The sequence below is a fragment of the Pituophis catenifer genome, unplaced genomic scaffold (genome assembly GCF_029215685.1).
Source record: "Pituophis catenifer annectens isolate HBS135680 unplaced genomic scaffold, rPitCat1.0.hap2 SCAF_2, whole genome shotgun sequence".
NCBI lineage: Eukaryota > Metazoa > Chordata > Lepidosauria > Squamata > Colubridae > Pituophis > Pituophis catenifer.
This window is the reverse complement of record NW_027256882.1, coordinates 180,318,727-180,343,321: the sequence shown is the minus strand read 5'-3', so window position 1 is coordinate 180,343,321 and position 24,595 is coordinate 180,318,727. Positions and strand designations below refer to the sequence as shown.

At 41.5% G+C, this 24,595-nt stretch overlaps 1 protein-coding gene across 1 annotated transcript in view; it reads left to right on the top strand.

Moving 5' to 3' along the window:
• LOC139312978 (A.superbus venom factor 1-like) overlaps positions 1 to 24,595 on the top strand; it is a 104,197-nt gene that overhangs the window by 71,878 nt on the left and 7,724 nt on the right. Inside the window, exons 20-27 of the mRNA XM_070938224.1 lie at positions 2,644 to 2,856; positions 13,440 to 13,590; positions 15,222 to 15,276; positions 16,048 to 16,135; positions 17,553 to 17,642; positions 19,614 to 19,719; positions 22,376 to 22,465; positions 24,157 to 24,240. Of these exons, the coding sequence (XP_070794325.1) occupies positions 2,644 to 2,856; positions 13,440 to 13,590; positions 15,222 to 15,276; positions 16,048 to 16,135; positions 17,553 to 17,642; positions 19,614 to 19,719; positions 22,376 to 22,465; positions 24,157 to 24,240 (877 nt within the window). The remainder of the gene's footprint in view (positions 1 to 2,643; positions 2,857 to 13,439; positions 13,591 to 15,221; positions 15,277 to 16,047; positions 16,136 to 17,552; positions 17,643 to 19,613; positions 19,720 to 22,375; positions 22,466 to 24,156; positions 24,241 to 24,595) is intronic.

Below are 24,595 nucleotides of genomic sequence, written 5' to 3'. Positions count from 1 at the left end.
CAAACACACAAAATCTCACAAAGCTGTATGTGGAATTTTGTGTGTGTAAAGTGTGAAAGTTGGTTTTTTGGACTTTTTGTGGCTGTGTGAGGTTCCTGCTTGTTGCAGGGGCCATTTTGGGTCTAGCACAGCTGCTTTTACATTGTGGGTGAGCCAGTTGTGTTGTGTGTGTGTAGAGTGTGAAAGTTTTTTGGGGGGCTTTTTGTGGCTGTGTGAGGTTCCTGCTTGTTGCAGGGGCCATTTTGGGACTAGCACAGCTGCTTTTACATTGTGGGTGAGCCAGTTGTGTTGTGTGTGTTTAGAGTGTGAAAGTTTTTTGGGGGGGCTTTTTGTGGCTGTGTGAGGTTCCTGCTTGTTGCAGGGGCCATTTTGGGTCTAGCACAGCCGCTTTTACATTGTGGGTGAGCCAGTTGTGTTGTGTGTGTGTAGAGTGTGAAAGTTTTTTGGGGGGCTTTTTGTGGCTGTGTGAGGTTCCTGCTTGTTGCAGGGGCCATTTTGGGACTAGCACAGCTGCTTTTACATTGTGGGTGAGCCAGTTGTGTTGTGTTGTGTGTGTTTAGAGTGTGAAAGTTTTTTGGGGGGGCTTTTTGTGGCTGTATGAGGTTCCTGCTTGTTGCAGGGGCCATTTTGGGTCTAGCACAGCTGCTTTTACATTGTAGGTGAGCCAGTTGATGTTTTTTAATTTTTATTTGGTGTGCATTGGAAGAGGGGTAGTCTTATATGGCGAGTATAGCCCAAACCCTATATTTTAACAGGAAAAGTTGGGGGTCGTCTTATACGCCCAGTCGTCTTATACGCCGGAAAATACGGTATATGGAATGGCCAGAAGAAAAGATGGACTTTGAATTCAATAATTTTACAGGAAAATTAATTTCAACAATATCTGGAAAAGGAGTTGGTTTTTTTCTTTAAAATAAACCATCACTCCAAAATGTATGGGATACAATGAAAGCATACATTAGAGGGCTGGCAATGACATACCTGGGAAAAAAGAATAAAAAGAAAAGACAAAAACAGAAAAAGTTAGAAGAAAAATATAAAAATCTGGATAAGGAATTGCAAAAAGATACAAAAAATAAGAAAATCAAAAAAGAAATGGACTTGAAAAAACATGAAATGAATTTAATTGAACAAGAGGATTTGTCAAGTAAGAGCTTCTAAACAATTTTTTTTTGAAAATACAAATAAGCCAGGCAGATGGTTGGCATATAAAATGAAAAAAGAGAAGGAGAAAAATCTAATCAACCAATTAACAGATGAAAAAGGAATGGTATGTTATAGAAATGAAGAAAAGAAAAAAATAGTTCAAAAGTATTATGAGTTACTATATAAACAAGAGATAATAGCTGGAGAAAAGATAGAACAATGTGTAAGAAAATCCGACCTACCTAAAATACCTGAAAAGTATCTTCGCTTTCATGGCCTTAGTTTGTAGTGCTTGTTCTTGAGCAGCAAGTATTAAACCTTCCATTTCTTTCTTGATGGCTCCTCTCTAAAGCCATGCCCATGTCAAGTTATGATCACATTTTCCTTCTATTATTATCTCTTTTATTCATTAAACATGAAACTCAGTCAACTGAACATTTAAAGATGTATCACAAATATTGACTGGCACCGATGGTTGATATGGGTTGCTGCCAGCATCCTAGGTGTTGACCAAGTATCTTCTTGAAATATACAATGTTTTAAAATAAATGATGTTGGCGAAAACTGAAGCAACACCAGCGGAACTGCAAAAAACTGTACTACTCGGAACATCGTACATTTTAAGAAGATACTTGGTTGATACCTAGAATGCTGGCAGCAACCTGTATCAGCCATTAGTGCCAGTCAATGGTATTTGTGATTCATTTTTAAATGTTCAGTTGACTGAGTTTCATGTTTAATAATAATAATAAGGGTAACATTGTTTTAAATGTTTGCAAACATCTTTACTGCCTGGCAAATAATTTTGATTTTGTGGGACTCTGTGGGAGTCTTAGAGGATTCCCCAAGGCTCCTTGGATAGTAAGTTAAGGAACACTGGTTTAGATAATCATCTCTGCTCCATTTGCACAATGACACAGTGGTTGAAGACATTCCCGTTCCTTGCCCCAGCTCCTGTCCACCTAGCAGTGTGAAAGCATGCAAATGCAAGTAGGTTAATAGATACCACTTTAGAGGGAAAGTAACAGCACACTCCATACGCCTTTGGCATATAGTCATGCTGGCCACTTGGAAAATGTCTTCAGGCAATGTGCCTCCCTCAGCCAAGAAACAGAGGTGAACACTGCACCCTAGAGTCTGATACAACTGGGCAGGGAAACTTTACCTTTACCTTTACCTTTATTTTAAAAAGTACCTCTTGGGCTCTTATATTTCAGGGGTCTTATTTGCATAAATATTCTGATTTATTCACATAGTCCTATTTTCCATCAGTTTACGATGAAGGGAAGGATGAATTGCATGATATGATTTATGTGTATGTGTGCTCTATGTGTACTCCTCTTCGGTGTTTCCTTCCATGTATCACAATGATTTGCTGGTGCAGGAACAGATTTAGTGGGGAATGTGTTTGTGTCATCTGTGGAAAAGCTGGATTTTAAATGATTCTTATGGCCAAAGCTGCCTTGTGGCTCATCTGCTTTTTTTCATCTCCACTAGGTGCGAGTGGAACTGTTACACAACCCAGCCTTCTGCAGTGCTTCCACAGAAAGACAAAGATACCGACAGCAGCTCCCGATTAAAGCCCTGTCCTCCAGGGCAGTACCATTTGTGATAGTCCCATTACAGCAAGGATTGCATGATATTGAGGTCACAGCATGTGTCCGGGGAGAGATGACATCAGATGGTGTGAGGAAGAAGCTGAAAGTTGTAGTAAGTAACAAGTGGGGCTACATTATGGCTCTTGGAGAGAAAGCGATCTCTGCAAATATTTACCATAATTTATTTATTTATTAATTTATTTATTGGTTCGATTTATATGCCGCCCTTCTCCAGAGACTCAGGGTGGCTTACAATGCGTTAAGCATTAATTGTATTAATGAGTGCGCTCTTTATCTTCCCCCATTGCAACAGAAAGGCATTTTGGTCTCAAAACTTTACTTGAAACTGCACAAAATGGCATATCTACCATGGTGGCTAAAATGGTCTAGTTTGTTATATAACTTGGACTGTACAGTTATTCTGATTGTCCTTTGTAAACTCCTAGAATCTTCCCATAGCAAAATTTGATTGATTTGAAAATGGCAGAATGGGAGCAGGTTCACTGTTTGGGAGTTCTTTAAATATTTTTTTTTAAAAATTAAAAATTTAAGTAAATATGCTCACTGTTGCAGTCAGGCAATGGACTTATTTTCGTCCAATCTTTCTCCCGCCCACACCCCCAATCCTTCCCCCAGCTGCAATAAAAACAATCCCTGCCAGACGAAACAATTACCCTCTACACTTCAGTGGTGTGATTTGGTGGGTGGGTGTGAGACTTGGCCAAGGGGATAAGATTGTCCACAACAACAGCAATATTTCCAAAAAGAAAAAAAAGTATGCTGGGTTACTAGCCAGATAATCTAGGAGTTTCCTTAGCTAGTCTACCCTCCTGTTCTTGGGGCAAGGCACCATGGTATTGCCAGGGTAGGCATGTATTTTTCCTCTTATCCCTGGATTGCAATGAAATGACAACTTTCTCTTAGCCCATAAAATACTTGCCCACCACAAAATCTACAAAATTTAACAACACTATTAAATTCTGAAGTAAAGTCTTACATTTAGGCAAGAAAAACGAAAAGTACACATATAGATTGGGTGAAACCAGGCTTAATAGCAGTAACTGTGAGAGGGATCTTGGAGTCTCAGTGGACAACCAATTAAATATGAGTCAGCAGTATGTGGCGGCAGCCAAATGAGCAATTTCAATCCTAAATTGCATTAACAGATGGATACAATCAAGATCAAGTGAGGTACTAATACCACTCTATAAAGCCTTAGTAAGACCACACCTAGAGTAGTGCATCCAGTTTTGGTCACCACACTATAGAAAAGATGTTGAGACTCTAGAACAAGTGCAGAGAAGAGCAACCAGAATGATCAGGGGACTGGAGGCTAAAATATACAATGAATGGTTGCAGGAACTGGGCATGGCTAGTCTAGTGAAGCGAAGGACCAGGGGAGACATGATAGCAATGTTCCAATATTTGAGGGGCTGCCACAGAGAGGAGAGGATCAAGCTATTTTCCAAAGTACCTGAAGGCCAGACAAGGAATAATGGATGGAAACTGATCAAGGAGAGATTCAACCTGGAAGTAAGGAGAAATTTTCTGACAGTGAGAACAATCAACTAATGAAAAAGCTTGCCTTCAGAAGTTGTGGGAGCTTCATCACTGGAGGCTTTCAAGAAGAGACTGGACTGCTATCTGTCAAAAATGTTGTAGGGTCTGCTTGGGCAGGGGGGTTGGACTAGATGACCTACAAGGTCCCTTCCAACTTTGTTAATCTGTATAAACCAGCCATTTCAAAACCACAGCAATAGAAGCCATTCAAGTACATCTCTGCACAGCAACCCAGCCTGGGACCTTATGGCTAAGTCTCAGCTAATGAGAACAAGGTTAACAACAGTGTATGGGCTGGGCGCTTTTCAGTTTGACTTTTCATAATGAAGTTTGGGAACAGAAGATTGGAGATCCATGGTTACAAACAGATGTGAAAATAATTGCCAACCACTAGGAAGTGAGTGCAGATGATTCCCTTCAAAAATAATCCATACTAAAGACTGAGTATAATAAATATGTGATATCAGGCTAGCTGCCATTAGTATTGCAAGTAGTGATCTGCTAGTTTCTGGTACTTGTAATCTGTTATTTGAAAACAAGAAGTAAAATGTCCAATCAGTAAACACTATCTAATAAAACTATAACACAAATGTTCGACTCCAAGAATATTACTATAGGATAACAGCACTATTTAATATCCAGGATGCAAATAATATTTAAAGTTGCACGTATACATAAACTGATAAATGTGTTGCCATAGGATTGTGTTTCCTATAAATATAGTAAGTAATAATGTTAATATTTAATATTAATTAATTATTAATATTTAATAATAATAATAATATACAAATAAAAGGAGAATAGTAGAAAATCAGAACCTGTAGGAGATGAGCAATCTGAGCTGTAAGGCTGAGTTAAATGTGTCATCAGTTTGAAGTCATTGTGTTTCCAGTCCCTCTTTCAGAGAATTCAGAATAACAGAGTTGTAAGGGATCTTGGAGGTCACCTAATCCAATCCCCCTTATCAAGCAGGAGACCCTATAACATTCCAGACAAATGGCTGCCCAATCACATCTTAAAAACCTCCAGGGATGGTGCAGCCACTGATCTATAGAGGCGTCTTTAGAGAAGAAGTTGAAACAGTTTATGTCCAGGATGTGAGAGGTCTGTAGATATTTTCTCAGCCCTTTTTCTTGTTCGTGCAATATACAGATCCTCAATGGAAGGAAGGCTGGTTGTGATTGTTTTTTCTGTTGTTCTATCTGTTGAAGTCTGTCCTGTACTGTTTGGTTGCTGTGCCGAACCAGATAGTTATTGAGATACAAATGACAGACTCAATAACCCCCCCCCCTCATTCGGGACTTAATCCTGGAGGAGGGGGCCGACCTGGCATGCATAACTGAGACCTGGCTGGGCCGGGGGGGAGGGTTCCCCTCTCAGAGATGTGCCCAGATGGGTTTCAGATATTTCATCAGCAGCGACTCCAGAGAAGGGGTGGAGGAGTGGTAGCTATTGTCCGGAAGAGCCTTTGTCCTCGCAGGATCCCTGCCCCGGAGATTGTTGGGTGTGAGTCTCTCCTCTTGAGGTTGGACTCAAGGGTTCAGTTGGGCTTGTTGTTGACGTACCTGCCTCCCAGCTGCGTGACAACAGCCCTGCCTCTGCTGCTAGAGGCAGTAGCCGGGTTGGTGGTGGAGTTCCCCAGGCTTATGGTACTGGGGGACTTCAACCTACCATCACTTGGCGAATCCTCAGAGGGGCTCAGGAGTTCATGGCTTCCATGACAACCATGGACCTGACCCAAGTAGTTCAGGGTCCGACCCATGAGGGGGGAAACACGCTCGACTTGGTATTTCTCTCGGGGCAGTGGAGATATGATCTGGAATTAAGAGGTATAGAGGTCTCGCCCTTGTCGTTGTCAGATCATTTCCTGTTGAAGCTGGACTTTAAGATGCCACTCCTCCATTGCAGGGAGGCAGAGCTGATTAAGTGATTCCGCCCCAGACACCTAATGGACCCTGACTCTCTTGTCCACAGTCCGGCCGAGACCCTAGTGGCTGCCTGGCATAAGGCGGCATCTGGGGCATTGGACCGGATTGCGCCTTTGCGGCCTCTCAATGGCAGCGGATCCAGGAAAGCTCTCTGATTTACTGAGGAGCTCTGGGAGATGAAGCACCAGAAGAGACATCTAGAGTGACGAATCCGACTGAACACTTTTAAGAGCCTTTGTTAGGACTTACTTAGTGGCGATACGGGCAGCAAAATGTTCACATTTTTCCGCACTTATTGCATCCACTGATTCTCGCCCAACCGCCCTATTTAGGGTAACTCGCTCCCTCCTTAAGGTTGGGGGAACGGAGGAGCCCTTGCAGGGTAGAGCTGAGGAATTTGTACAGTTTCTGTTGGATAAAATCGCTCAGATTTGGATGGACCTGGACTCTGATTGGGCAATACCGACCGAGATGACAGGGGCGGGTCTTAGTCCTATTGTGTGGGAGGAGTTTGAGCTGTAGGGGCGATGAGTTCCTCCACTTGTTTGTTGGACCCGTGCCCCTCCTGGCTGGTTTCAGCCAGCAGGGAGATGACAGGAGGCTGGCTCCAGGCTTTAGTTAACGCGTCCTTGAGGGAGGGGTCCTTCCCGCAGCCCTTGAAGGAAGCAGTTGTAAGGCCCCTCCTCAAGAAACCTTCCCTGGACCCAGCAAAATTAAAAAACTTTCGTCCAGTCTCCAACCTACCCTTTGTGGGAAAGGTTGTAGAGAAGGTGGTGGCACTTCAGCTCCTGTGGTCATTGGATGAAACCGATTATCTGGACCATTTTCAGTCCGGTTTCAGACCTGGCTATAGCATGGAAACTGTCTTGGTTACGCTGATGGATGATTTCTGGCGAGCCTGAGACAGGGGTCATTCCTCTATCTTGGTGCTACTTGACCTCTCAGCAGCTTTCGATACCATTGACCATGGTATCCTTCTGGGGCGACTAAGGGAGCTAGGAGTGGGAGGCACCGTATTGCGGTGGTTCGCCTCCTATCTCTCTGGTCGATCATAGCCGGTGCTGGTAGGAGGACAGAGGTCGACCCGTAGGCCCCTCATCTGCGGGGTGCCTCAGGGCTTGGTCCTCTCTCCCTTCCTATTTAACATCTACATGAAACCACTGGGTGAAATCATCCGACGACACGGGGTGGGATATCAGCAATATGCTGATGATACCCAGCTGTATATCTCCACCCCTCATCAGTTCAGTGAGGCAGTAGATGTGATGTGCCAGTACCTGGAGGCTGTGAGGATCTGGATGGGAGTCAACAGGCTCAGACTTAACCCACACAAGACCAAATGGCTCTGGGTATTGCCCCCTAAAGACTATGTCGATTGTCCATCCTTGGTTCTGGTGGGTGAGAAAGTGCCCCCCTCAGAACGGGCTCACAATTTGGGTGTCCTTCTAGACTCACAGCTGAGACTGCAACAACATCTGACAGCTAGGGGAACTTTTGCACAGGTTTCGTCTGGTGCACCAATTGCGACCCTACTTGGATCAGGAGGCTCTCCTCACAGTCACTCATGCCCTTGTCACCTCATGGTTGGATTATTGCAATGCGCTCTACATGGGGCTACCCTTGAAAAGTGTTTGGAGACTACAGTTGGTCCAGAATGCAGCCGCGCGAATTATAGTGGGTGCGCCTAGATACACCCACTGTCAGCCTCCGCTGTTGTGGCTCCGTCCTCCGAGCCTATCTTATCGGAGGAAGAAGGCTCCCAACATGAAGGAGAGGAGTCGGCCAGGCCTCCCTCTCCAGGCCTCTCCTCTCTGGCAATGCCTTAGGTGCCGGCCGAGGAAGAGAAGATTAGCCAGGAGCCAGGTGTCTCCGATGATAGCGATGGAGGCGATCTGTTGTTCCTGGATCCACGCCAACGAAGGCGTGATAAACGGTTGCAGCAGTTGAGGAGGCGTGCCAGGGATTAAGCTGAGTCACTGGACCACACCCCAGAGACTATATAAGAGAGTGTGGTGGCTATTTAAGACTCTGTGATGGACAAAAACTAACTCTGGCTAGTCACTTTGAACAACGCCTAAATCTGCCGAAGGTTTCTTGTTTTGAACTGGACTATTTGCAAACTGTGTGTATTGCTGTTTATCTGGTGAAGGGATACTCCCGTTTCTTGAAGTAAAAGCACTTGGCAGTCAGTGTTCATATTGCTGCCAAGTTTCTGATAACAAACTGTGTGTGCCAAGTGCTTCCTTAACCCTCGGCTGGCTGTTTGTGTGTGTGTGTGTGTGGAGACGGGGACAGAACACTCCGCCTTTACTGCTTTGGCTGCCATAAGAAATGGGTGGGAGAGAATTAGAGAGCGTGTGGGGTGGGGGAAGTGTGCTGGAGGATTTTTGAAGAAACAAAATCTAATCTCCGAAGTGGCTATCGGGTCAACCGTCATCGTGTTCCTGATTGATGACGATGCCAGATGTGCTTCCACCTGACCTCTGGAAGACCTTTGGATTGGATGATTGATGATGGACAGTGGGAGGGGATGCTTTCTATATGCAATTTTCGCGCCTATTGCTTTAGTTTCAGCTTTTCCTTGATTGCGTTCACTTCATTTTCTAGTAAAAGTACATTACTCTATAAATAATGGAGTTTGGCTTATTCTTTCCTGGACTTTGAAGGAAGCACACCTGACATTAAGCTGAAACTCACTCCAGTCATCCCGGATAACCACCGAGGGGACTGAAATCCAGATCATGTCAGACCAGGAAGGTGAAGAAGAACAGATGGGAGCATCGGGTTCTATGATACCTTCACTTCAAGCAGAGAAAGAGGCTGCCAAATGGTTGGAAAAACTCCGGCTGAGAGAGGAGCCTGAGGAAGCCAGATGGTCGAAAGGAGTAGGAAGGATGCCGGACTGGGGGGAGACCCCCCAGGGAGTAACCAGCTCCAGACCCCATAAGAGCAGCGGTTCTCAACCTGGGGGGCACGACCCCTTTGGGGGTCGAACGGCCATTTCACAGGGGTCGCCAAAGCCCTCTCTCACCCCCCCCACCCCTTCACTCACCCTCACTCTCTGCTCTGTTGGATCACCGGCCGTTCGCTTACCCCGCCCACTCCCAATCTATTGCTGCCTCCTGAGTTCCAGCTGATGGCTAGAGGAAAAAAAAAACTGTTCAAATTCTTGCCGCGAGGCTTCAAAGGGCCGCCCTATAGCCAGTGATGGGTGAGGGGCGGGCGAGTCAGCAATTTAACAAATGGTTCGGTGTTTTTTTGTAATTTTATTGGCTCGTGGAGCTTCAGCATAGGCTAATTAGCCCTTGATTAGATCGGCTCCCGGCTCTCAGCTGATTTGCTCTCAGCTGTTTTGCTCAGGGCTCTGCTGCTTGTTTGCAAAGAGTGCTGGAGCAATTTTTTCCCCCTAGCTATGCTGAAAAACGAAACTGAAACTGCTTTGCTGTTGCTGCAAGGTTGGAAAATTAGGCAAGCAGATTTCTTTTCTTTTTCCTCACCAAAAAAGGTAGGTGCAAACAATGGGAAATTTAGGGAAAAAGAGGAGAGTTCAAGATTTTAAAACACAAAACAAAAAAAGCTCTATTTAACTAGGGAATTGTAATAATTGAGATACTATTAGTTGTATATTTCTGAAAGCAGAAATGGTTAAGTTGTGGTTTGGAGGAATATATGGGGGAAATTATTTGGTTTATTATTATTGGTAAATATAATTAATTGATTTGTAAGAAATTGGATTGCATGGAAATAATTGGAATATTCATGTTCATATTGATTAATATACAAAAAAGGTAGTTATATAACTAATTGATTTATATTAAAATGTTGAATTTATATTAAACAACTGTAATATTACATAATTAACCAATGTGAGGATGGATATAAAAATAGATGACAATGGGAAGGGGTATAATATAGAATAGAAGGGAAAAATTGAATTTGATTAAGATTAGAGATGAGGATGAGGGGTAATATTGGGTTTTTACAAAAATAGATGAGGAATAAATATGGCAAAAAGGAAATATAGAAATTGTAAATTTAATTGAAATGACTAAACACTGTTTAAATTTGTGAACCGGCCAAATACTCTGTTCAAAGAAAATACATTGTATGTTTGTATGTGTGTTTCTAATTATTGTTATTTATTCATATTTGTTCTCTTTTATTCTTTAAAGTTTAGCAATTCATTCTTTATCTTAATATCTTTATATTTGTTTGGGGTTGGCTTTCTTCCCTTTCATCTTTTTTATTGTACAGCAATCTTTCTCCTCAAACCTACCATCTCTCTCTTTTCTTTCCTTCTTACTTTCTCTTCCTCCCCCTCTTCTTCTCCTCCCTACTTCCTCTTCCTTTCTCCTTCTCCTCCTCTCTTCCTCCCTCTCTTACCCTCACTCCTACTCTAATTTCCCTTCCCTTCCTTCATCCCTCTCTATTGCTGTATTCTTTTATGCATATGGACTACTCAGAGGGCTGAAAAAGTTATTTCTGACTGGTCCTCGCACTTTTGACCAGTCCTCGAACTTACGATTGTCCTCACATTTTACGTTTTTGCCCTATCTTGTCACCATGGTGAAGAGAAGCAGTTGTGAAATGAGTGACATGGTTGTTAAGAATGCTACAATGGGCATAAATGATGACCAGTCATAAGTGCGAAGACCGGTCAAAAGTGCGAGGACCTGTCAGAAATCACTTTTTTCAGCCCTCTGAGTAGTCCCTATACACATAGCCATGGCCATCCGGTCACATGACCAACTAGCCACGCCTATCCAGTCACATGACCTCCAAGCCACGCCCACAAAATAAGCCACGCCCACAGAACCGGTAGTAAAAAAATTTAGAACCCACCCCTAGTTGGGGGTCACCACAACATGAGGAACTGTATTAAAGGGTTAAAACTGTATTAAACTGCATTAGGAAGGTTGAGAACCACTGCCGTAAGAGAGAGCAAAAGAGAGCTGCAAGAGCAAAAGGAAAGCCTCATGTTGGCACAGGCGTTGCAACTCCTCCGTGATATCGAAGAAATCTGGAAAAGTCGTGAGTTTTATGGGTTCCCTGTGGAGAAGGGAGGAGATGGTCCCAGGGGGGAGCCGGAAGAAACAGCCTGTGGGGGAGAGGTTGAGGAAGCTGAGGAAGGAACATCTCAGGCTTCTGGAGCTCAAGTGAGGGATGCAGCAGGCCAGGGACCCCCAGCCTTGCAGGCCCCCCCCCGCAGACGTAAGAACCAAAGATTCCCCCCCTAACCGGGAAATATGATGGGAATCCGAAGACCTTGGGGTTTGTTTTTTTTTTTTTGACCCAAGTGTGGAACCACATGCAGGATTGAGGGGAGGACTACTTATCAGATGCCGCTCGAGTGAGATGCGTCACGAACGTCTTAGAGGGAGCAGCCGCTGACTGGATGGTGGTCCTCCACAATAATAACTCCCCCTTGCTGAGAAACTACAACCAGTTCAGGAGGCGGTTTGAAGACCACCTAGCTGAACGGAAGGCGAGACTCAGAATGAAGGGCATACAGCAACGCGGAGATCAGTGGCAGAGTATACCCAAGAATTTCGCGAGCTGGCACCCTACATGACAGGGGCTCTACTGGAGAGCTTCAAAGATGGGCTGAATGAAGAGATATACAAGGACTGTAGAGGCCGGGGGGTCCCCGAAGATTTGCAGAGTTGGTATATAGTAGCTGAGGATGTGGAGATCGAGCTGGCCCGAAGCCGACTCCAAGGGGGGCGTGCAGGAGACCCATCATCCTCCTTTCACCGTAAAGGAGCACCTAAGATGGCCGAGGGGAGGGCGGAATTCAAACCGAAATCAAAGCCCTTCACCTGTTTCAAATGTGGGAAGGAAGGACATCGGGCTGCCGAATGTTTCTCCAAACCAGTGCCAAAGGCCACCGACTTGGGACCAAAGAAGGCCGACAAACCACCCGCAAAAACCCGCGGCACCGAGGACTTCCGGTTGGCTCCGAGAGCCTCGAAGACGCTCTTTTATGAGCGCCCGATCCCCGATTCCGTAAAAGCCCCAGATCAGCCGAAAAACAGCTGTCTGGAGGCTTGGAACTCTCTCCCTGGGCAAAGGGGAAAGAGAGGAGCTGACAGGCGGAGGTAGAGCCCCCCAAGTGTCCTAGGAGAAATCCTGGGGCGCGAAGGGTGTGGGCTCCCTATTGAAGCCTGTCAAGCTGCTCCGACCAGGGATGACTCCACTAAAGCGGAGCTAGAAGCCGTGACTAAAATCTGCTGAAAATAAATGGGGGGACTTTTAACATCTTTACTTTGATTGCAGACAGAGCAAATCAGGAGAAAAAAGGAAAAAAATTGCAAGTAACACTTTAACTCCGATTTAAAATGCAGAAAATGGCGCCTGAGGGCGGGAGGAGGAAGCTATTAGGGAAAGTGCTTGTTAACGCTTGTTAACGTTTGCAATAGTGATACAGCTACTGGATTACACCTTAAAAGAAAGTTTTAAAGTGGAAGCGACCAGATTCGCTTAATGGCTGCAGTGATTTACTTAACAACTATTGTAAAAAGGGTCATAATATTGGGTCCAGTCACATGATGACTCACTTAATGAATGCATCGCTTAAGGTCAAAATTCTGGTCCAACTGTGGTTGTACATCAAGAACTACTTGTATTACTTTCTCTATAGCGATGGCTCTTACAGTCTTTTCCTTTCATTAGAAATTCTTGATTTAAGAAGCATACACACTTCTCTCAGTTACAGCTGGATCCGCTCTGCTTTTTCTTCCAGTTATCACCAATGGCCTCTAAGAGACCATTATTTCTAAATAACCAATACCCTTTTATTGGAAGCTTTACCCTCCACTTTGTTGGGAGAAGAGGACATTTTAATCACTTCTCCATTGCATCTGAAAACAGATTTCAGGTGCTTTAAAGTTTACTGTACATGTTATATTACTATGAATGTACACATACATAGAAATTGCAAAGATTGGTGCACAATAATTTGGTTAGTTTTACATTCATTGTGTCTTCAGAAAGTGGAAGGAAAGGAGTTTTCTTTATGATTTGATTTTGTTGATACCTTGCCAATATATTGTTGTTTCTTCATCCAAATATTTGATTGGGTCTTTCTTATATTTTGAAATCTATTCCACCTCTAGCTCATATCAGGTTACAACAAATACAATCCAGTAAAATCAAAATAGCCAAGGAACTGCAGTTGATGGTCATGTTAACCCTGGTTGCTTTTCAGACCAAACTCAATGAAGACTTCACTGTGTCAACATCAGGTGATGGAAAAGCAACAATGACAATTTTGACGGTCTATAATGCACAATTGCAGGAAGATGCAAATATTTGCAACAAATTCCATCTTGATGTTTCTGTTGAAAATGTCCAGTTAGGTAAGTTTGGTTTCCTAGAAATATAGATTGTAATGAAGTTTCAGCGGGGTGGGGGGGAGGAATTAAAGTTTTAGTGTTCACAGTGTCAGAATCTCAATGTGGAACAAGCTCTCTCTGCTATTTATTCATAAAAAGTCTCTCATTTAATAGAAAATATTATTAACCATACTTAGTTGAGATCCAGTACTTGCAGTCAACAAACCAGTTGGGATTTGGACAGATGGTCAAATAGCCATAGGCCAGAAGGCCTCTTGTTGTCCACTAAGTCTCCACTGTTCTATCACTTAACTAGTTGCACCAACTCTTAAGATTTGAGGTAAAAGGTGCCAAAAAAGAAAAATGACTTAATGGCATTCCTAATTTTAGAAACTCCAGAAAGGGAGATTAACTCCAGAGATTTTTGGCTGCTTTCAATTCATGTTGATAGGTTTACAACAGGATTCAATTTTTTACCAGTTTTATATCTATGTACGATTCTGAGGCACTATTACATGTTTATCTCATTTTTCCTTTGCAGAACCCACATTTATTTATCAAATTTATATGTGTCTTATCTCGCAGTTCAAGGCAACTCTCACTAGGTTAATATTTTTACTGCTTGCTATGGTATTCTTTCAATACCTTAATATAATAAGTTCAGTACAACACTTGTTGTGCTGCCGGTACTCTTCTTAAGCTTGGATACTGCCCTATTTGTATGTAGATTGCTGGTTTACATGGACAGATTGCTTGTCTAGAGTTTGCTTGTCAGCTTTTCAGGCTGAAATTAGTGACCAACTCAGCAGGTGTGTTCTATTGGGCTGCCCTGCTCTCTGCCCTCTCTTCCATAAAGACTCTGCAGGAGGACAGTATGGATAATTGTTGAATCTGGCACAGTGGACCATAAAGAAGTTGTTTTGAGTGTATCCCTGTATAATAGTTGTAATGTCCCTGCCCAATAAGAGGGATAATAACATGGCAGGTTCAGCTGTTTGTGATGATAACGATTCAACTGGGCAGAGGATTGTGGTGCATGAAAAAGAAGTTATCTTGGCTACAGAATGGTCTGCATCAGATGTTGTACCCTTCTGGTCAGTGAGTCAATTGTAAGAGGTGTCTATTTAGGACAGAATATGTAGGTTTTGTAAGAGCCTGAGATATCTGCCTGGTTCTACCACCTCCAGAAAAAAGAGGTACATTGTTAAGACTGTCAAGAATGCTACTAAGGAATGTGATGTTGATGTTGTTGTGCATCTTGGCACTAAGATGTGTTTTCTGTGCACAACACAAACTTCAAGTTCAATGGAAAAATCTATAAGCAAGTACAAGGTACCCCAATGGGATTGCCCATATCAGGCCTAATAGCAGAAGTGGTCATGCAAGGACTCGAAACCAGTTCTTCAGCGACTGAAATTGGGTCTGGATTTAATTTATTATTCTTTGGTTAAACATTCCTTATTCGTTTGATTTCTTTCAAGAATTCTTTCAAAAACCAATCAATTATAGAAATAGAGGGTAAAAATGAATAGATTAATTATTGGTTTTCAAAAGAGATGTTACGGCCAGTTGGACAATCAAACCTTTCATCTTTTAAAAAACTGCTAAGAATTTTTACAGAGTCTGATTTTTTCCCTTTCTTTTGCAATGTTTAGATTTCAAACAGGCAAAGGGAGCCAAGGGAGCCCTCAAGCTCAAAATCTGCACTAGGTAAGAATATTGAATGTTAAAGAAAACTTTGGATTGTAACAGGATATTTAGAGTAATAACTTGGTGAAGCAATTTTGTTACTTTACAAGAAAATAGTTAAACGTTTCCCAACTTTATACTTTATCTCTGCTTGTACTGTATATTGATCTGTTTTCTGTGCACCATCCTAATTTGTAACATTTTGTTGGTGGTGGATAAAACAAAGAGCAGGATTTAAGTCACTGCAGGTCCTTCAGATTGATTTAGGGATGTAGAAATTGCAATATGCTACAGCAGGATGGCAAGTACATGAATGGGAAACCTCCAACTATAGGCTAGACTCAGAAGTTGAGAAAAATAACCCAGGAGACGGTAATGACAAATATATTCCATGTTGATGGGAAAATTCCACAAACTTGTTCATGAATCCATCAGATGTTGAGCTGGACTCAAGAGAACTATAGAGTGAGACTAATGATAGGTCTTCAGTTTGGTTTTGTCATTTAAAGAACAAAAATACATTCCATTTTGTGCCTTAATGCTTCTGACTCAGTTTTCATCCAAAATCATGACCTTGCAAAAACTTCCATGAAAATTGTTATGGGAGTTAGGAGCACATATATTGCGGTGGCTCAAGTGCCAGCCTATATGACATGACAATAGCTGGATTTCTCCCCTTCAAGATGAATCATTTTTAAAAACAGAGCACTGCCCTCATAGCAATGAAGAGGAAATTATTTCTGAACTAGGAAATCCATCTTTGGTCATTTTTTTCACCATTCTTGATTTTAGGTATTTGGGAGAAGTTGATTCTACAATGACAATAATTGATGTTTCTACGCTGACTGGTTTTCTCCCTGATGTTGAAGACCTTACAAGGGTAGGCAAGCTTTGGATGGGGCTTGAAGTTGCTGTTTCTATAGTTCACTGAAGATGCTGAATTAGAGAATGTATTATAATTAAACTGCAGAGAGAATGAATGAAATTTCATTACCTATAAATGAATCAATAAGATGCTGAAATTTATTTCTATGACACATAAAAGGCATTATCTTTTAATAAAATCAGAAAAGTGCATCTCTTGTAATGAAGTCTTGATTCTGCAAAACTTTGTGAATCTAGTCAGTTATTTTAATTTTCTTGGAGATTACTCAGATGTTGCATGATTCAGTGGGCAATATATATATTTTGATATAATGTAGTGCTGGAACAATGGGAGAATATGTGGACGAAAGGTATAAAATTTACATTAAATTATAATCTAAAAGAAAAATTTTATAAGATGATATATCGTTGGTATATAACACCAGATAAGTTGTCCAGAATGTATAAGGTATTTCAAGTGAATGTTGGAAATTTAAATGTAAAGAAGGGACATTTTATCACTTGTGGTGGACATGTGATAAAGCAAAGAAATATTAGAGTAGGATTCATATTCTAATACAGAAAATTCTTAAAGTGAATATAAAGATAAAACCAGAATTTTTTCTTCTGGGTCTAATGGAAAAAGACTTGAAACTTTTTTAAAAAAAACTTTGATGTTGTTATATATGTTGACGGCAGCAAGATTACTTTACACACAAAAATGGAAGGACACCTTGATTCCTACAATGGATGAACAATTGCAAAATCTGATGGAGTTAGCAGAGATGGCCAAATTGATTGTTTTGATTAAAGAAAAATATATAATTACTTTTGCTTCTACTTGGAAACCACTTCTGGACTTTGTGCTTGTGGTAGAAAAAAATGAAACTTTGATTTTGGGCTTTACCGATTAATAAGTTTGTTGTTATAAAAATGGCTAGTTTATATTATTATTATGCAAAAGTAAAAAGTTGAGGTTTGATGTTATTATCATTACTGCATCAAAGGGAGTAGGAAGTCAATACTTTTTCTTTCTTTTTTCCCCTTGCCTCACACTTTTCCCTTCTCTTTTTCATCCTCTATTTTCCTACTATTTTCTTTTTACTTTTGTATTATATATTATAAAATAATAAAAAAAGGAAACTACTCAGATGTTGACTACAAGCAATGATTTCCATACTGACCCAGAAATTGATTGTAGGGTGAATTTGACTAGAAGAAGGATATTGGAATTTCTTTGACAAATTAATTATATTAAAACTCTTTTTGGTTGTCTCGAAGTCTCTCAGGAAACCTTGAAAATATTTTCAGATTTTGCTATAAATGTAACACAGTACCAGTACAAATAGCTTCAATCATCTGCAATTCCATGTATTTGAATCATCTGCAACTATTGAAGTAAATATCATCCTTTCTTTCCTTTCATTGTTTAGCTTTCTAAAGGAGTGGACAGATATATCTCCAGGTTTGAAATTGACAATAATATGGCTCAGAAAGGAACTGTTATAATTTACTTAGACAAGGTAAATACATATGGAATCAATTTCTTTGAGTAGTTGCATGGTTGGTTATTTGGTTTGCTAGGCAAAAAAGTGTGTTATACTGAAAAAGATAGGGTATATATTCAGCAAAATAAACCTACTTAATCCATCGTTAACTGCAACAGATCATATACTTAGTAAGAAAGAGATATAATCATATCTTGTAATATGCGATACTTATATTCGAAGACTGCATGTCTGCTATATTTATCCATAATTGGATAAATGTAGTACTGCCTCCTGTCTGTTTTCCATGATTGCAATAAATTACAAGCCACCAGCCCTTGAGCCAGTAAACATATACTGGCCTAAATTATGCTACCAGTCCATATTCTGCCACAATCATGAGGATGGTGAATGACATTGTCCTTGGTAGATTTCTTCCCTTCCACTAAGCATCATCTGTTGGGAGAACATCACTCCTCCTAACATGGGGCAGGGTGGGGCAGTCTTAAACAAATGCTTAGAACAGCATATCTTGCCATCTGTCAGGTGGCCTGACTTATAAATGGTAGACAGGTATAAGAGAGAAGCATGGAGTGAGCAAGTACACCCCATCCATTTTGAAATCTCAAGCCCACCCTGATATATGTTGGTTCAGCTATTTGGGAACGCAGCTCTAACACTTTCCCAAAAGAGATAAATATGGTTAATGAATAGCTTATCTCACCAGTTAAAGGCATGGAGGGGAGTGCAGGTTGGAATAGGAAGGTGTAATTGATAATGAAAGAGCTACATCCCTGACAAATGCTGCAATAGGACGATGGTGCCCAAATAATGATGATATCCAAGCAAACGCCCAAAGCTTCGAGTTCTGACCTTGAGGCCTGCAGCACCTGAAGTAACCAGGGAACACCCAAGGAGAATTAGCATGCTAGAACTGGCTATCAGAGTTGTGGGATTATTATTGTGATCTCTAGCAGTTATCCCGATAAAAACATCTTGCATTGATGATTAGAGATTTTCTCCACTTGCATTAATCTCAGTACTAGCACACCTTGGCCAGAACTTATTTTCTGATATACCTGTAAATTGTTCCTGCATATGGCTCACAGTTTCTGGTTAAGACAGACTGAAGGGATCTTTCCTTGAACCCATGCCAAAACAGGCAGCAGGTGAAACCAGACCCCCTCTGGTTCACAGAAAAACCTCTCTCCACGGAACAGGTCCCTGGTGCCCAAAAGGTTGGGGGCCACTGGCCTAGGTCACCTAATGCTCTTTGGATAGTAAAAAAGAAGCATGGAATATAAATGAATGAATGAATGAATGAATGAATGAATGAATGAATGAATGAATGAATGAATCTGAAAGAAGACATGACAGAATAGTGCAGGTGTGTCAAACTCAATTTCATTGAGGGGCCACATCAAGGTTGTGTTTGACTTTGAGGGGGCCAGGGTGGGTGTGGCCAGCTCGAGGACACTCGTGTCAGGAATGCCTGTAGTGGCCCAAGTGCTCTGCCAGCAAAAATGGGCTACCAAGCTCCATTTTTGGCTGCAACGATCTGCAAACCTCTGCCAGGGAAAACGGAGCTGGGGAGGGCCATGGGTGGCCCTCTCGAGCTCCATTTTCCCTGGCAGAGGCACCACAGGCTGGTCCTTTGCTGTTGCCAGGGCGGCCATATGGGCCAGATCTAAGCACCCTGTGGGTAGGATCCATCACCTGAGCCTTGAGTTTGAAACCCCAGGTATCGTGCGTTAATTCTCTAACTTTTGACCAATATTTTCTGAGACACCATTTCAACCTGCAGGTCCTCTCACCATTTCCACTGTTTACCCCTTATTCTGGGAAACCTGGACAGATTTGCAGAATTTAGTCCTTCAATCACTGGGTCAAACCTAAGGAACGTGGAATAAGCAGTTTCCTTGAGGTTATTCGGATGGAGTTTTTTGGGGGGGGATTATCTCCATGGATAAACTGGCACCCACAAATTATTTTCTCTCTCCATCCCAGGTCTCCCACTCTGAGAATGAATGCCTGCAATTTAAGATTCTCAAGCATTTTGAAGTTGGTTTCATTCAGCCAGGATCAGTCAAGGTGTACAGCTACTACAATCTAGGTAATGGCAAATGTATTGAATACACTTCTCTCCTCCTAATTTCCCCACAACAACACTCTGTGAAGTGAGTCAGGTTGTGAGAGAATGACTTGGCCAAAGTCATCCAGTTGGCTTTCATGGCTAAGGTGGGACTTTACTCATGGTCTCCTCCCCCTTTCTAGCCTGGTGCATTTACCATTTACACTGGCTCTTTCCAAAGGAACTCAATGGTATTGAAGCTTGGAAAAACTAGGCAAAAAGCCCAACAACAATTGATAGTTTATAAAAACATTCTTGATTTTCCAAAAATCTCTTTATAACAATTTTATAAAAGGTGAAGAATGAATCATTTGGGAATATTGAAGGTATATTAAAGGTAGTGACACAGAGCTCAGTCCAATGCTTTGGCAGCCTTCTGGTCTGAGTTTCCTTTGCTTGCCTCCTGAGGGGCAGAGAACAAAGCCAGTGACACCAAGATCCTGTTTTTCTTTACTCAGGTGGGCAACGTGATGCTCATCTTTAGGGGGAAAATGTGGTACTGAGCTTATCCTGGCTGAGGAAGAGTTTTGCCATTCTAATTAGTATTTTGAAAGTTCATTATCATTTTTATTTCTGAATAGCATTTTCAGTGCAGCTCTTTAACCATGAAATGTGCAAAATCATGAAAATACTTCAGAGAAAATTACCTGTAAAACCTGTATCTAGTGGCAAAATTGCAAAAAAGACTTTGTTTGGAAAACATACCCTCAAATGCATACACATTTCTGAAATGTTAAAATAATACAAAATAATTGATTTAAAAAATCTCCAGTCCAACTAATCAGACCTGACATATTTGCCAAGATGGAAATGATGAGAAACCCGAACCGACAGACACCCATGACCAGTTCTAATTCCCTTTTGTTGGCAGCACAGATCAATGGGTTGAGCTTTAATTTCAGGAAAGGATGTGCCCATCGAAGACATTCTGCTGCACTGATTTTGCATATAGACGCAACCCTAAGATCGCTTGCTGTGTCAAAGGGCTCGGGCAGGCTACCTAACTTGCCTGGAAGGTCAATTTGTCCCCATTTTGATCCCACTCTCACTAGGTCTTGTTAACTGCAGTGAAAATATGGCCTGTAGTCTCACTTATAAGGCACTTGTAGTCTTTGCTTACCAACACACATGGGATGCTGCAAACGTTCAAAATTACAAAGCTGCTAAAAAATAATTTTGTGACTAATCCTTCAATGACTGTTGTAGTATCCCAGGGTCATGTGATCACATTTTGCAACCTTCTGACAAGTGAAGTCAATGGGGAAACTAGATTCATTTAACAACTATGTCACTAACTTAACATTACAATGATTCACTTAACAGCCGTAGCAAGAAAGATTGTAAAATGGGGCAAAACTCACTTAACAAATGTTTCACTTAGCAACAGGAATTTTGGGCTCAATTGTGGTTGTAAGTCGAGGACTACATGTATTGGCCTACAGTTTCAATTATAAGGCATCTATAGGCTTTGCTTACTGACAGCCATGGTACAATGGCACTAAAAAAATAACCTTGTGTCTAATCCTTCAGTTTATAACTATTGTTGCATCCCTTAGTCATGTGATTGCCATTTATATCATTTGCAACCAGCACACATGTTTGCTTGGAATAGCAGAATTAATATGGTACGGTTTGAAAGGTGGCAGTAAAATTGTAAGTCATAATCATGTTATTTTTCACTCTGTAACTGCATCCCTTTGATTAATGATCAAGGGGATGTAAGGTCATAAATTCAGTTGCAGTCATAGGATTTTCTGCTTAGCAATCAAATTGCTTGTCCTGATTGTGACTACTAAGTGAAAACAATAATACTATATTTTAGTATTGGTACTGCTAATATCAGAGTCAGGGTATCATATGTAATATTGCACAGAAGCTCCCTAAAATTGGAGACTTTAATACTAGAATAAATTGGTTTTATAACAGACTATAAGAATCATAACTATAGGTAGTCACCCGCAAAAAACCTCCCATTTGATAAACTGGATTCAGACTTACAACCATGTAGTTTGCTTAATCACCATGAGATTCAACTATTGCAATGACTCATTTAACAACCATAATTAAAATGGTTATAAAACCAAGTTTGGTCATGTGAAGACTCAACATATGACAGCAATGATTTATGACCAGAATTCAGGCCTCAATTGTGGTTATAAATTGAGGACTACCTATAGTCTATTTTATGTTATGGAAACATGGTACATATAAGGAGGCATCAAAGGGGGCTAAAATGAGAAATGTAAACATTATATTGTCACACCAGAAGCCCCACACATTTTATATGTTAATTGTGGCATTGCATGCATGCCCAAAACTTGCAATTCAATACTATTTGCAGAATTCTACAGATGTCCATGTTCTAACTTCCTAACTCCATTAGATAATGGGATATCCTCTCTTATCTATCTTATTGCATTGTAGGGCTCTGTGCTTCTCAGGTAAATGCTTAACAAAACTCAATCAGCCAATCAACACTCTTAATAAGTTTCCGTTGCACAGTCAGGTGACACATGTCCTAAATTGGAAATCTTGAGAAAAAATGGGTTATTCTTTTGTCTTTCTAAGTAATTAAATCTATAATCATCATAAATTTCTTGATGTGACATATGGACATAACTTTTAATTCTTCCATTAGATGAACAATGTACCAGATTCTACCATCCAGATAAAGGAACAGGCCTTCTCAATAAGATATGTGATGGTAACATTTGCCAATGTGCAGAAGGTAAGTTGGGACATACCAAGCTGGTCAACACTCTGGAAGATAGGCTCAAAATCCAGATGGATCTCGATAGACTTGAACTCTGTGTCTTATCTAATTCAGCATAGAGAAAAGTTAAGATTCTATATTTAGGCAAGAAAAACCAAGTGCACAGGTATAGTATAAGTAGTGCCTGATTCAATAGTAATAACTGCGCCAAGGATCTTGGAGTCCTAGGGGACAATCACTTAAATATGAGCCAGTGGTGTGCTGCAGCTACCAAAAAAGCCAACGCAGTCTTAGTCTACATTAACAGAGGGATAGAATTAAGATCATGTGAAGTGTTAGTACCACTTTATAATGCCTTAGTAAGACCACACTTAGAATACTGCATCCAATTTAGATTACCATAATATTAAAAAGATGTTGAACCTCTGGAAAGAGTGCAGAGAAGACCAACAAAGATGATTAGCTGGAGGCTAAAACATGTGAAGAATGGTTGCAGGAATTAAGTATGTCTACCTAGAGAAAAGAAGGACTGGGGCAGTGGTGGGTTGCCCCCGGTTCTATAGAACCGGTAGTAAAACCGGCGGGAGGGTCCGCCCACCAACCCTGATGTCATCAAAACGCTTCTGCGCATGCGCAGAAGAGCGTGTGCTCGGCCCCATTGCAAACCGGTAGTAAAGGTAAGTAGAACCCACCCCTGGACTGGGGTGACATGATTGCAATGTTCCAATATCTAAGGGGCTGTCACAAAGAAGAGAGGGTCAGCCTATTCTCCAAAGCACCTGAATGCAAGACAAGAAGCAATGGAAACTAATCAAGGAGAGAAGCAACCTGGAATTAAGGAGACATTTCCTAACATTTCGAATTAATCAATGGAATGACTTGCCTCCAGAAAATGGTTGTTCCAACACTGGTGGTTTATAAGAAGAGATTGGACAATGTCTGAAATGGTATAGGGCAGTGATGGCTAACCTTTTCCCGACTGAGGCCAAAAGCGCATGCTCCCAAACCCTCAAAATGCATTTCTCATGCAGCCCCCCACCCCCCACCCCCGCGCATGCGCTCACTCCCCCCCCACGCATGCGCTCATCCCCTGCGCATGTGCATGGCCCCTTGCACGTGCCCTTCGTATGCGTGGCAGAGACCCGAAGACCAGCTGCCCGGTGGGAGATGCGCATGCATGCGCAGTGGAGCTGAACTGGGGTGACGGCTCATGTGCCCACAGAAAGGGTGCTCCGTGCCACCTCTGGCACCTCTGGCACGGGTATAGGGTTTCCTGCCTGAACAGGGGGTTGGACTAGAAGACCTCCAAGTAGTCCCAAATCTATTATTCTGTTATTACTGAATTATTATTTCAGAGCATAATAAACCTTATGTCAGGATTGCCTTTGAAAAACCCAGTGTTTTCTTTGTTCCTTAAATATAGTACAAATCTTATCTGATTTTCTTTTCAGAAAAAATAAGGCAGCAAGCATTTGAAATGCCACATTATCAAGTAATTATGTAATTAGCTCTAGATAGTAGGGTCTTGCATTTAAATTAGTCTTATTTTTTCTGATTATCAAAGACATAATTATTTATGTCTTCTAAAAATGAGATGTTATCTGCTCTGTGCTGGCTACTTTTTGCCCTAGCCATGTCTTTTAAATCAGAACATGTATCCTCAACAATCAATCCAACATTTTGTCTTCTCTTTTCTCCCCTTGAAGAAACCTGTTCCTTGCTCAACCAGCAAGAAAAGATTGATCTTCCGTTACGAATGGAAAAAGCCTGCGATCCAAGTGTGGATTATGGTATTTATATTGTAGAATCTTATTAATAAAGTAGTGGTGTCTTTCATTGTCTACATCTAATTAACAAGAAGTCATGATTTGGAGCAGCCATTTTGAATTTATTCATAAAATGGATTTTTTTACCCTCAGAATACACACCTTCATCCTGCAGTGATATTTTTCTAGTTGACATGGTGCTGCTTGTGTCAAGATTTTAAGTAATACACCCATAGCAAACAGAACTCCGAGGCAAGCAGTTTCCTCAAAGAACAAGTTTATTGGATATATCATATTGGCCCAGATTGGTAAAAACCAACTCTAAAGGTCCCCGCAGTTTTCACTTAATTAAAACTAAAGGTTTTCCCTCCTTTCCCAA